The sequence below is a fragment of the Aulonocara sp. 'chitande type north' Nkhata Bay genome, linkage group LG17 (genome assembly GCF_057382095.1).
Source record: "Aulonocara sp. 'chitande type north' Nkhata Bay isolate Kocher_YH1m ecotype deep benthic linkage group LG17, A_spYH_male_GT1.1, whole genome shotgun sequence".
Taxonomy (NCBI): domain Eukaryota; kingdom Metazoa; phylum Chordata; class Actinopteri; order Cichliformes; family Cichlidae; genus Aulonocara; species Aulonocara sp. 'chitande type north' Nkhata Bay.
In genome coordinates this window covers 3,105,606-3,119,970 of record NC_141360.1, presented here as the reverse complement: position 1 = coordinate 3,119,970, position 14,365 = coordinate 3,105,606, and the positions used below count along the sequence as shown (strand labels likewise).

The 14,365-nt window shown below is 39.5% G+C and overlaps 3 protein-coding genes across 4 annotated transcripts in view; 1 reads left to right on the top strand and 2 right to left on the bottom strand.

Annotated features, from left to right (window-relative positions):
- Positions 1 to 6,135, bottom strand: part of zdhhc17 (zDHHC palmitoyltransferase 17) — a 35,699-nt gene extending 29,564 nt beyond the window's left edge. The window contains exon 1 of the mRNA XM_086270302.1: positions 6,050 to 6,135. Within this exon, the coding sequence (XP_086126428.1) occupies positions 6,050 to 6,112 (63 nt within the window). The 5' untranslated portion in view covers positions 6,113 to 6,135. The remainder of the gene's footprint in view (positions 1 to 6,049) is intronic.
- LOC147309449 (serine/threonine-protein kinase pim-2-like) overlaps positions 1 to 14,365 on the bottom strand; it is a 581,324-nt gene that overhangs the window by 188,856 nt on the left and 378,103 nt on the right. The gene's annotated exons all lie outside the window — the stretch shown is intronic.
- The window catches only part of osbpl8 (oxysterol binding protein-like 8), a 97,781-nt gene continuing 92,161 nt past the window's right edge, over positions 8,746 to 14,365 (top strand). For both annotated transcript variants that reach the window (XM_086269987.1, XM_086269984.1), the window contains exon 1: positions 8,746 to 9,097. The gene's annotated coding sequence lies outside the window, so the exon portion shown is untranslated. The remainder of the gene's footprint in view (positions 9,098 to 14,365) is intronic.

Sequence of the window (14,365 nt, the reverse complement as noted above, 5' to 3'; positions counted from 1 at the left end):
ACTTTCTCCAGCACTATCTCTTTCTTTGTGAGTAACCTTTGACCCCTCGCATGTCTCTGTGGCCACCCCCACCATCTCTGTCTCTCCTGGCATCAGAAAAAAAAAAGCCGAGGATGACATTTGTGACTCTAGTGATAATTGCAGCCTGTGCCTCTTTAAGCTTCCTCATTGTGTACCTGCTGACTTGTGATGAATACAACAGTTAGGTAGGAGGAAGGCGGGATAACATTACCAGTTAAACAGCATCTACTTCACTAATGCCATTGATTTAAGGTTGAAACCTTATCCTTTGAGGGCGGACACTTGGCTTCTGTTAGTGGAGCTGGTTGGTAGGACATATGGCAACAGTTCTACAGGGGGTGGTGGTGATCATGTGCCTTGGACAGTATCACTATTAAAAATAAGCAGGTATTATGACAGTAGAATCAACAAAATCAGTTGACATAACTGTAGTAATACTTCAATAAAGGGAATCAAATCAAAGTATGAGGCCAGCAATTTGATTTTAATCTGAAGTGCATTAGGCAAAAATTGTATCGCATCTGCAACGCCTAGTTTGCCAAGACCGGAGTTCTGTCTGGCTATAGCCATAGATCACAATTGGGTTTCGTCTGCAATTAGAGCTATTTCAAGGAGTTAATTTAATATTCAAGACACAGTTTGAATGCATGGATCAGGAAGCGGGGCAGAGGAGAAACACCATTTTTATGAGAGAAATAATAAGAAGGCTCCAAGCATTTTCCAAGTTACCACTGCAAGTAGCTGAGCATGTCATCAACCTTTATGAGTGCTTTATGGACAAAACAACACTAATTTGAATTTCCAAATAAGATAACCCTTTATTGTTTACATTCCTCAAGAGAGGAAATTTCCAAGTGGCAGGCTGAGCTGGTTCAAAGCAAAATAAAAGCAAAATAGAGGACTTTCTAAGTATACAACTAAACTTGATGCTTGATTTCAGGTGTCTCACACATTTAGACTTGCTCGGCTCTTCATGATCTACAGAATGACTCAGATTGTGCTAAAGAGAGGAGCAAATTCAAGCCAAGCCTACTTATGTATACAGGAAAAACACAGTTTATGATGAGTTACTACTGGTGACATGTAGATGTGAAGCCAAAGGTCATTTTGTGACAGCTCCTGAGCAATGATGCAGCAGGAAACAACACAGAATTCATGGCACACAGAATTGAGAAAGACCACGTTTAGACAAAGAGAGACCCAGCTGTGTTCTTGCCTTTATTATTGAATGGAAAACTTTATCAGCTTTAATATATAAAAGTAATGAGCACATTTTTACCTATCGCAATCTCTTCTATTGGTTGGTTTGAACTTTAGCTGGCCTTCTCTTCCTGCATATAATAAAAGTGCTAGCTTACTTGCAGTGAGCACAGAATGATTATTCACTAAGTTAGTCTGAAAGTGGCAACTCCACACAAACACGCAGGAAGGACTGTGTTAGGGGAGAAAATAAGACGAGGGTTCTCCTCATTTCATTTCCATTAATGAGGAGAGTCTTTAATTTTTTAAATCTTATCTTTACCAAGTATAATCTGCAATAATAGTAACAGCAAGCTCATTATGGCATTGTACAGCTCACTGTTACACCATCACAGAGAGGAAGCATTCAATCTATCACACAAGAAAGGAAAAGAGGAGAAAAGCAGTACTCTGTTTATGTATTTAAATGGAGGAACCAGTGGGTGTGGATGCACATAATCCTGACAACACAGAAAGACCACCTGCTTTGTGTGAGAAAACCACTTGCCCTTCACCTTTTCAAGGGATGTTTTTGTCTATTATCACTTAAATGTCTATAAATGCAGTCTCCAGACTGCAAATTATGAGTTGGAGGCTCATACTTGAGTCAGTTTAGTGAGTTTTAAAATAAACTCTCCAGTCCATACAGCTTTCATACACAATGAATGCATCTGATAGGGTCTGACAGAACAGTGAAAGAACACTGAGATATTAAACATCCAGATGAGTTTCAGTACTGTCAAATATACTTATGCTTTGCTTTGCTTCCAATTAAATTCAAAATAATCTTTATTTATCTTATACTGGTCCTTTGTGCCACCACTCAAACCAAGCCAATTTAATTTCTCTTCCCCACCTGTGTGCCTGAGAGCGGTATATTAAAGATATCTGGACTTGATGGCAACATACAGATCCAGCGTTAACAAGCTGTCTGAAATGCAACATTTAGAGCACGGAAAGCATCCATGATTGGCCACTGTGACATCACCTATCAGTTCTGGGCTCAGCATTAATGTTGTTGGTTTTTTTTAAGCCAAAAGTAACCATACTTGGACAAAAAGATGGAATGTTGACTTATGAGGAAATGCTAGCTTGCTTAGCAAGCTGTATCCATAAAGTGTAATGCACGGCTAATTACTGTTAATTATCAGACAAGTAAAACATGAGAATTTCACACACAGAAACACAGGGGTGAAGTCCAGCTCAGTGACTCACCCAAATTCAAGCAGAGATAAAGCCTAGCAGAAAGTGATAGAGCTACCTGTGTCTGGGCAGCTGTCAGTCCAAACAGCTCAAAGAGGGGAACTATCCTTAAGGCAAAAGCATTTTTGCAACAAGCAGTAAACATGCTTTTTACTGCTCTAAAGTTGGGTATTTTAAATGACTTCCTTTTGGAGACAGTAGAAGAACTTAAACACTTAAAGCTGTAAGCTAATGATAGTTATATAAGAGCAGATGCTGCTGGTGCAATAAGCTGTACGTTTTACGTTCAGTGGACGATGATCTGATTAGTCGACTAATCGCAAAAATAATCGGTGACTAGTCGACTATCAAAATAATCGTTTGTGGCAGCCCTAGTAGATTTTGAGCAGTTTTTAGGGTTGTTGTCTTGGTGAAATATCCAACCCCGGCACAATTTCAACTTCGTCACTGATTCTTGAACATTGTTTTCAAGAATCTGCTGGTATTGACTGGAATCCATGTGACCATCAACTTTAACAAGATTCCCAGTACCTGCACTGGACACAGAGCCCCACAGCATGATGGACTGCCACCAAATTTTACTGTGGGTAGCAAGTGTTTCTCTTGGAATGCTGTGTTATGTTTCCACAATGCACACCGCCTCTTCTTATGTCCAAATAACTCAATTTTAGTTTCATCAGTCCACACACCACCTTATTCCAAAATGAAAGTGGCTAGTCCAAATGTGCTCTAGCATACTTCAAACGACTGTGTTTGTGGCATGTGCGCAGTAAAGGCTTCTTCTGCATTACTCTCCCACACAGCATCTCCTTGTGCAAATTGCGCTGAATAGTTGAACTTTTTTTTCAGGTCATTTGAGAGTTGTTTTGAGACTCCCATGTTGCCACTCTTCAGAAAAGATTCAAAGAGGAGGAAAACTTGCAATTGGTTACTTTAAATACTCTTTGACTGATCATGATTGGATTCACCTGTGTATGTAGGTCAAGGGTCAATGAGTTTACTAAACAAATGTTGTGTTCCAATAATTAGTGCTAAAAGCATTCAAATCAATAAAATGGCAGGGGTGCCCAAATTTTTGCACCTGCCTAATTTTGTTTAAGTAACAATTGCACACTTTCTGTAAATCCTATAAACTTCATTTCACTTCTCAAATATCATTGTGTTTGTCTGCTATATGATATATTTAACTGAAATTGCTGATCCAAACAACCAATGATTTCTGAAGAAAAATCATGGAAATTATCAGGGGTGCCCAAACTTTTGCATACTACTGTATGATAGGGCCCTTATAGGTCAATCTCTACTATTGAAACAGGCAGGACAGCTGAGAAAGACAGCAACCGCAGCTGCTGGGGACAATGTGATGGGACTAGTACACCAGAAAACTGTCTCTGCCCCAGTTTGGGATTATGTTCCAATGATAAAGATGAACTAGACCACTGTTGAACTCTTCAAGCTCCAAAAGCAGTTTATTAACCACATGGTTTTATTAAACTGCAAGTCTGCCATCATTCCTGCTCTTACTACTGAAAGTGGTATTATAGTTCACTGCTGGGTGTACGGCAAAATAGTCTTTAATATTGTAAAGAACCTAGGATCAGTCAAAAGACAGCAGAACACTGACTCCTTCATGCAAACCCATTCAAAAGTGGCCACTTGCCTGTTCATGCAATATTACTATTTGAGCTCTAACTGGCCCAATATCTGAAGAAGATTCGTAAATTCAGAGCTTGAATTTTACTATTTGGATCACCAGCCCAAGTACATCAACTCATCCTGCCAGCATCTTGGAGACATTTAAGATATGAAGTCTTTTCACTGCCAGCTTTAACAGTTACTGAGCATGGTTGAGGGTAAACAAGCCTGCTTGACCTGCTGGCCAGCAAAAAAAGGAAAAAAGAACTGTTGAGAGTGAAAAGCAAGCCATCCGTCACTGAAGCATTACCAGACTGCATTACATTCAAATAAAACTCTCCCTGATGATTAGATTACCTGCCAAGCACAGATGGCAACTAATGACAGGCTGTGTTCAATAGCTAACCTAACAAAATATACCACTACCCTGAGGTATGAAATGTTAAATTGTTATATAGCACTCCTTAAACGTGACTTTCTACAATGCTAAATAATGGTAAGCTGGTCACCTTGGCCTTGAATAGATTTGCAACTTAAAGATCTAGGTAAATGGACAAACTTTCTACAAATATGCTGCATTCAGGCTAGCTAATTAGTTAACACTTTAATACTTCTTCAGTTAGACAAGTATGTCACAAATTATCCTCTATTATTAACAAAAATAATAATAATTAGTTCATCTTGATATATTACAAAAATACATAGGCGGATGAAGTATTCAGATTCTTTAAGTAAAAGGACAAATTTAATAGTTCTGTGCTTGTAAATGTAAGCATTAACCAAAAAAACAGCTTACAAAGAGCAACAATTACTCAATGCAGACTATATATATATATCTTTTTAATAATTTTAAGTGTTTTTAATTGCTTTCTGCATTAGCTGACTGTTCAGTTCAAAAACTGACATTCGACTACAACTTTTGAACATGACAGCTGGAACCAGCAAATGTTTGGAACCAGCTGTTTGACTAGTCAAATAATTGTTTTGGCTCTGGATACAATAGCTCCTAAAAACTAATCAATGCACAACTTATGTGACACAATAAACACTGACCAACAGGGCAACACCAGTGTTTGCCTCACATATTAGGACATCTCTAGTTAATAAAACAACAACAAGTCTTAATATGTTCTGTGTAAAGAAAACTCGTCCATTAGAAAAGCTGTCAGATAAATGTAGTGAAGTGAAACGTGCCATTTCCCTCTGAATTGTTGTGGAATATTAACAGAAAGGAAACACTGGAACACCTCACATCTCTACTGAGGTACAGTATTTACGGTAATATAGGGAGTTACAACCAGCCCAGTAATAACTTACCATGTCTAATGATATTAGGTGACAGAAAGCATTGTGACCCGGGTGGTCCGCTCCTACACAAACACCATTACTGACAACTGTTACTTCTGTGTTAGCTAACTGGTTGTATGCACAGAGTGCAGTTTTTAAATCTCCATTTTTAGCTGTTCACACTTTATTAATATTAATATTATTATTATAACAACCGACAGTACACAACAGCTTCATACCCACCTATACTACATATACATCACAGCAGCTAGCGTGAGTCCTGTCAGTTTAGCTACAAAGCTAACGTCGTACAAGATTAATCAGTAACCTTACTTCTTCCCACATGAACTGAAACGGAGACTACAGGCTTGTTTACTCGCTGTACGATCACTTCCAGGGAAAACACAACCTGGCTTGTTACCAATGACACGAACATCTGCCCAGCGTTAAAGGCTATGCAGCAGCGAGAGGGGGCTAGCGCTAGCACCTTTAGCATCGTTAGCTGGCTGCCACCCCCCCCCACCGGTGGTTTTGCAGGGGGCATCGGGTTTTCCAAAAAAAGAAAGAAAGGGGAAAACACAGAGCCACCGGCACGCAGGGCGAGGTGACGCCTTTACTTTGCGTTCATGTGTTCGTCCGAAGGCGTGAACCCAAGTGACCATACCTCAGGATGGAGAATAGGGACGCAGCCAGCTTCTTTCTCATATTCCTCCATAGCGTCGGCCATCTTGGTGGTGATGCTCGCTGAGCATTGTGGGAAACAGGAGGCAGTGCAGGGGGGAACAGTCGAGGAGGAGGGGAGGAAGAGAAGAGAGGATCTGTCAGAAACACTGGTGATGTACAGGTCACAGCACATAATAGAAAGGATGTCTAAAGTTGTACAGCAAAAATATATTTACTGTGATTTATTATGTTTCCTATAAAATTATTCGGGGGTTTTTGTGTTAGTACCCCGTTCTGGGGGTGGGAAGTGTAAGGATGATGGTTTGTTTTCCATCCATCCATCCTCTCATCTTTTTCAGGGTTGCTGGAAAAACCAGCAGCAGTACCTGCAGCAGAGTAGCACGTGATTGACTGCCACATTGATTTTGTATGTTTTAGTTACTATTTTTTCTGAGATAGGTTTACAATGTAAAATATATATTTGTATAGTAGGATAAAAATTTATTAAATTGGATTTTTTTTTGTGGGCTACTAAAATTATACAAGCAGCCAGTAAAATGTCTAATGTACTGGTCTGGTGGCCCAACAGGGGGAAGGATGTTAAACAGTGGTGACACTGTCCTTTTACTTTTATGTGGTTTCTTTTTACATAACAGTAACATTTGAACTTACTGTTAACTGTTGTCATCTGTACCCATCAACTGGCACAGGTCTTTGTGATCCCCAGGTTTCTGTAATGCTTGCAAATGACGGAGACATTTCCGTAGCATGTGGGACATCTGGTTGCCCTTCATTCTGATCAGCAGTGGAGCAGTGCATGGAGGAACATGATGAGCACTCCCAGAGTGACCTCTACAAAATGACCTCCAGCAAGTCACTGGTGTGAATGTCTCTGAACAAACCATCAGGAACAGACTTCGTGAGGGTGGCCTGAGGCCCAGTGACCTTTAGTGGGCTGTGTGCTCACCAGGCAGTCAGACTGGTGTTTGCTATAGGATACTGGCAGTCCAACGCTGGCGCCCAGTGCGCTCTGTTTTCAAAGTGTCACGTTCATTTTTTTGAGCAGTGTATATTGAAGTGAAAGTTAGCTTTTCAAATTTGAAAACAGGTTTTAGGATATACAGTCTTTATTTTTGGCATTTGTAATTACACACTAGTGTAAATAAGCCATCCTCCGGAAAGGTGAGTTCAAATACAAGGAACTCCCTGGGGGTTTCCTTCTAGGGCAAAATCTGATTTTGCAGACTCAGCTAATTAAATAGAAAACTCTTTCTAGTTCCACTTATTTGATTTGCAGTTTGATTAATTCAGTTTTTGCCATTACAATATTACCAACAATGTAACATCTTATTAGTTTTGAATCAGATCTAAAATCTGAGCAACTGTATGAGTTAAGTATATATATCCACCCAGCTGGTATACTCACAGTATCTCATGAGCATTGTAGTTTTCAGCATTTTTATAACATAACAGTCGTATAAAGAGAGAGAGATAGTTATTTATTAATTTCATTTTTTAATGAATCCTTTGCTTATCCTGGTAAAAATGTCACCGAGATTAAAAATCTAATTTCCAAGAGAGATCTGGCATCATGCCAGCAAAGGTGATTTATTAAGAATACATAATTCTTAATAAATCGAGATAAAAAAATTTCCGGGTTGTAAATGGTCCAGTACTATTTGGTTTAGGGGAAAATCCATGATGACAAAACTGATTGATGGTCGAATTTTTATGTGAAACCATCGATGACACTACCGTTATACCGCTTTGCGCCTGTAGATGTTACCTGTCACGTGCACCTTTACCGAACCCAAAACTCCAACCACCACTAGATGTCACCGCACACCCAGGCATGGATACTTGCGGCTCCTCAATTGCAGCAGCTGCAATAATCATTGTAGTTATTACTGGGGGCAGAAAAATGATCAGCTACATTAAAAATAAGGTCGACCAAAAACACACAGGGGTGCTCATGGTAGTTGTGACTCACGAAAACCCGGCAGAGGTAAAGTTTGAATTGATCACAATTAATTAATGTGCACGTCTCCTTAACAAATTTAATCTCAGCAAAAAAGCATGACTATATAATAATAACCTGATGAGTTATATATACGAATTCCAATAAGTAGTGTTACCAGAGGCACCTGTAACTGTCAGCTGTTTGAAAGTGCACCAAAGCGATTACACGTTTGACACGTTTGCAAGGGGAAATCAGACGTTACCCGAGCAGAGGGGAATTTTCGAGCTGACGGGTCAAGTTATCCAGTAACAACCCGTACACGGGATATTAGCTGTTGGCTCTTCAAAATAAAGTCCCAAAGAGAGCCAGGGCAAACGTAAAACGATCAACTCTTGATGAAAATAAACTATAACTGTTTTATAAAAAAATTATATTTTATTCACATATAAAACATTATAGGAGAAGGTGATTTAGAAAGAAAAACTGGACAAATACGATAAAGACAAGACATAAACTTTTATTTGCCATGTGAAAGTTAAAAAATTGAAGCAAAGCCCACACTGAAGTAGATTTCATGAATTAAATCAAACAGATAGGAGACCCCAAACTGTCTTATTTGGATAATTTTGACTGAAATACGTAATACATAAATACATAACGCGGACGTCTTAAAATTTTTAAATACCTTTTAGTTTGAAATCAGCGTCCGGAAGTCGTGCATTTTCCGGTTACATTACTTCATTTACCACAAAAACAGTCCTGATAGAATCGTGCAGGCACGCTGGTGGCTAACAAATAGACCGCGGACTGCTGGTAAATAAATATTAGAAAGTGTGTTAGCATTGTCAAAGTTGATTTTAAACATTTCAGACATTAAAACTGGACCTACGTGAAGCCAGCGGGCTGAGGAAACCGCGAGTCATCACTCGCTGACGCTGCCCAAAGACGAGTACCACCCGTAAACATTAACACATCTAAAGCTAACTGTTAGCAGACCGACACACGCCCCGGAGGACTGCTTTTAAATATTTACAGACAGCCTTTTCCTTTCGTGGCACAGCATAACAGGAGACCTCCGGTGGAGCCAAGGTAAGCTCAAACAAGCAAAGAAAAACACCGAAATGAAAGCTAACCCCACTGCCTGCTGTTGATTACAGGCGGCTAGCATAATTGCTAATTGTGTTTGTGGTTGACTGACAGCCGTGACTACAGACGGTTTGTGCGTATTATTGTGTAATAAATCAGGATTAGAGGTAGGGACCGTAGCAGCTCCCGCATCTTCATGCGCTGCACTTGTGCCCCCGGCATCTGTCCCAAATAAAACTCCACATTTAGCCTGTTGGTGTTAGTTAATTCAACGCGAATGCACCCCAGGGCAACGCGCTGAGTGATGAGGCTGGCTAAATTTGGATTTCCTGCCGCCCGCTGTATCCGGGTGATGTATGGGAGAAGCTGTGGATTATAAACCACACCAGCCTTTGCCACTTCAGCGGGTCTAGTGCTGATAATGTTGTTGCTTTTCTAACCCCCACCCCACCCCACCCATGCTGCCTTTCAGTCATATCTCGCTGCAGTGTTGGATGTCTGCAGCTCTGTTTCCACTTTCACTTGACAGGAGACAAGCACTGAAACAGGAGAATCACAGGGTAGCAGCAGCTCTTGCTAACTGTGTCAGACAAGCAATGCATCCGGTGGATCCTGGCGTGGTGTCTGATATCTGATATTACCATGTCATGGTGTCCACCTGCGATTTAACAGTGTTTTCTATGCCATACTCCTTTTTTTCTTGCTACTCAAAATATGCAGTGAGATGGTGAAATTATGTTGGGAACTAAATCTTGGGACCAGACTTGGCATCTGGCACTCATAAATTTATATTTGCAATATTTCCATATTTCCGTCCTGTGCCAGTGTGCATGTAAATAAGGGCAATCCCACACTTTCCATGGCAAACCTTTATTGAGGTGTGCAGTCCAAGGTCACGGGAGTAACCAGCTCATTTGCCAGTCAAAAGGAGTTTCCACTCAGACCTTTTTTGAAGCACTGCTTGTTCCCTGCACACATATGGCTTTCAGTTTGAATGCTAGTTCTACTTTGAGAGCGCAGGCATGATATTAATGCTGACATGCAGAGGAAAAAATAGAGAACTCATTTCACTTTTGTTTGTTTGTACGGTGATATAAGCGTCAGCAGTGCCTGGAAAAAAGGAAGCCGAGATGATTTCCCACAGGTGTATTTCCGTGCGTGAAAAAATAAGTGGTTGTTTCTTCCTCAATAAGTCAGACATGTCAAAAATGAAGCCTAGAAGCCAGAATCGGCCAGGCAAGGATTCCAGCCCAGTGGACAGCCTTAGAAATTGTGAACAAGTACATAGATTTGTAACCATATATTTTTTAGAAGTTTTACAGCTTTTCCTATTGATAAAGACCATCTCGCCCCAACACACACACACACACACACACACACACACACACACACACACACACACACACACACACACACACACACACCACTCCATTACCATTCACACTACACCAAAGTAATTAAGTAATAGATAAACATGACAAAAAGTTCCTGTTTTTCCATTATGATATAGATTATTTTTTTACAGGACATTATTGATATTATTGGACAGTTTGGGCATTGAACTACCAAAAGTGACTGTAATTTTACACATTTATCACATAGGTTCAGTGGTCTGGTGAACTTAAGAGCCAAGTGTAGGGCTGTATGTACCACGGTGTAAAATGACTTTGACATCCCTGCAATAAGTCGACCTCACAGTTTGTTTTTTAACTTAAAAAGTGTATCTGTCAGTTATCGCAGCCTTCATTTATTTTTGATTTGACTAATTTATTACATTTCAGTGTATATTTGTGGTCTCAAGTCAGAGCATGTAGTTTTTTGTCTGGTGTGATTCTGACCCATGTTGTTCTGGGGTGGAGACCAGGAAGCAGGTTCAGCAAACTCTGTGAGTCTAATAATAAATGCCGGGTTGATTTTTCTTGTTCTGGGAAGACTGATCAGAGTTATTTCAATCAGCTCTTGAGTTTGCTCACCTTGAGTTAAGTGTGTACGTAAAGTAGCGAAAGCAAGCGATCTTCAGTGGAATCTGCTACCACGACTCACCATGGCAACGGGCAGATAAAGAACAGAATCTCCTTTTTTTTTTTTTTTTTTTAATCCAGCGGAGCGAGTAAATGAACACATGCCCGACCATGATACTTATCTCAAAAATTTGGGGGGGGGAGTTATTTTATTAGCTTTGTCCACACTGTCATCATCTGTGAGAGTATAAAAATTTGTTATAAAGCATCTAATTTGGGGTCATTATTTACTCAACCTGAATTTTCATTAGATTAAGCTTGAATCTTGATTTGACATTTAATTTTCAAAGCTCCAGATCTGCCCCCAAGCAAGTTTTTTTTATTAAATAAAAAGTGTTTTTTTTCCCAGTAATTTAACTTTGTAAAAAAAAAAAAAATTTCACTGGATAAAAATGAGTAATGACATTTACAGAAAAAACTTTGCTTTAATGTTCCTGACTTTAACCATGTGTAATTGCTAATATTAGACTTCACTGACTAATATTAGTCAATATGGCTGTTTTAAAGCCACAGTAGAGATGTTTTACTGAGTTACTGTTAATACTAAGAGTTGAGCAATTGTAACTGTTTAACATCTAACTTAAAAAAAAATAGAGGGCAGCTTTCCAAATCTAATGAAGGTAAAGTTTCATCCATAAAGGGAAAAAGTGTTACAGCTAAGCTTACATAAATTGAAATATTTCAGTGTAGTTTGGAAGGGTTAGGCATTAAATGGTGTTTTAAAAATGGGGAACATAACCTGTTCCTGACAGTTTTAGTTTTGATTCTCTCACTGCAGACTCGGTGCTGTTTAAGGGTTTGGAAGTAAAGATAAAATCTAAACTCACAATTTTAACATAAGCTTAGTTTAGGGTAGATGTTCTGTAGAGAATATACTGGTCAGTAGTGATTTCACGTCTGTTAATCTCTAATCTGGAACCTAAACATCTACGGCATAAGTTACCATGGCGATGTAATTTTAAATTTAATAGCTTTTTTTTTTTTTTTTTTTTGGATACATGCGGGCTGTAGTTAAACATTCACCTTGTGTTACTGAAGCTGGTTAATTATTTTGAGCTCTGCAATGAGAGAGGCTTTTTTGCATATTATTTACCAAGGTGGTTATCTGGTTGTATGTTTATGCTCCACACTAGGGCTGCCACAAACGATTATTTTGATAGTCGATTAGTCACCCATTATTTTTGCGATTAGTCGACTAATCAGATCATCATCCATTGGACGTACAGCTTATTGCACCAGCAGCATCTGCTCTTATATAACTATCATTAGCTTACAGCTTTAAGTGTTTAAGGTCTGTGCTAACTAAAAATAAAGACAAGATGATAGTTTATTAATTTTTAATGAAATTTGCAGATTGTTTCGGTGAAGTTTAATAAACTCCTTGCTTTCAAAAATATAACAGGACACCGGAGTAAATTCTGGAGCATCTCACACTTCTGATAATCAGCTGTCTGCTTGAAGTTTATTTAGCTGTGCAAAAACTATAACTTTAATCTCAGCCAAACCGATTTACTCAGGAACAAATAAAATACTAAAGAAAGCCAAACAATAACATTTTTAAGTTATCTAAGTGACTTATATATGTTTAACCTGACTAGCAAAAGACGGCGGTGGGTTTGAAAACGATTTGCCGGGAGTCCGGTGTTCTCACGGCTCTAGTGAGCCTAGCCCCCGCCTAGCTAACGAGCTAGTGGGTAACAGATGTCTCCGAAAACGTCGGAGCGCTTTTGAAAATATGTGGTGTCCTGATAAACTGAGCTGATATTTGAGGTTTACACAGCTACATTCCTGCCTGAAAATATGTTAAACGTTTATTTTGTGACCCAGAAAGAATAATAAGAGTAAAGTTAAAACTAACTAGCTGCCGCCATTGTTGACAACTGCGCTGGGCTGCGCTATGAATTCTGGGACACAGCTTCTTCTTCTTCGGGGTTTAACGGCAGCTGGCATCCTTGTACATGCAGTGCTGCCATCTTCTGTTTCAGTCCGTTATTACACTCTTAAATCCTACTACTTATTCCTGCGTCCTTTGTGATCTTACAAAGCTTCAAACGATGCGTCGACTATTAAATTAGTCGTCGACGATTTTAATAGTCGACATAATCGTGACTAGTCGACTAATCGTGGCAGCCCTACTCCACACAATTCAAATACATAGGTAAATTAGCTATGCTTAAAATTCTAAGCAAATCAGCCTTTATTTGTGGGACAGGGCGCCTGTACAGCTGTTCTCTGTGGAGCTGTGAAGTGTAGGCTCATAATTTTGTCACCTATTGTTATTTCATTTCTACAGTCTCCATAGGAAACGGAGGAAACTGTCAGTGGTTCTGCTGTATATTTGACATGATGCTGACATTGTCATTGTCACCCACAGAATAGTAGTACCAATAGCCAGCTGCCAACTCTATGGATGCACTAAAATTATTATTTTTTTCAGACGTTTCATCTGCTACAAACATTCTGTAGTTGTTATTAGTGTTTGCTGTTGAAGCACTTCTCTGAAAAGCATATTGCTTTCCAGTTAAATAATGACACTCATAGCATGTTTGCTTCCCACCCGTCATATCTCCTAAATTATACTGCTGTGCAGTGCTAACATTTTCTAGACAAATGCCCTGTGACAGACTGGTGACCTGTCCAGGGTGTACCCTGCCTCTCATGCTATGATAGCAGGGATAGACATCAAGCCCCTGACCCTGAAGCGGATAAGGAAGGAAATCAGTGAACACATGAATGAGTGAAATGTACAGCTTGAAACTTTGAAATTGAAATAGTTAAAAATTGCTGCTATGTGTGTTTGTAACGTAGACCGAGAACAGGTGGTGCTTATCTCAGCTGATACCGGATATAAGCCTAGAGCCTGGGGAAATAAAGTATGCTTTTATAGGCTCTAATCATATTTACTGTCTTTAAAGGGAATCACAGCAACAACATCACCGACAGCCTCCCCTGCTCACAGGCACAGACTCACCTGAAAACAAGTAGGGATGCACTCATCTGACTTTCAGTCCTGATACAGATACCTTGGCTTTGGGTGTTGGCCGGTACCAAAGACTCATTGGATACTAGTATTGAATTAATAAACGTGGTTCCACACTGTGCGGAAGAGACTGTGCAGTTTTTCTAGCTCAGAAAGCTCCTTTGGGAATGAATACACAAGTAACCACAATATGTATATGAAATCTAGATTTCCTTATTTCTGACCATTTGATAGACAAAAGTGTCTGTTATGTGTGAGCAAAGAAACCCA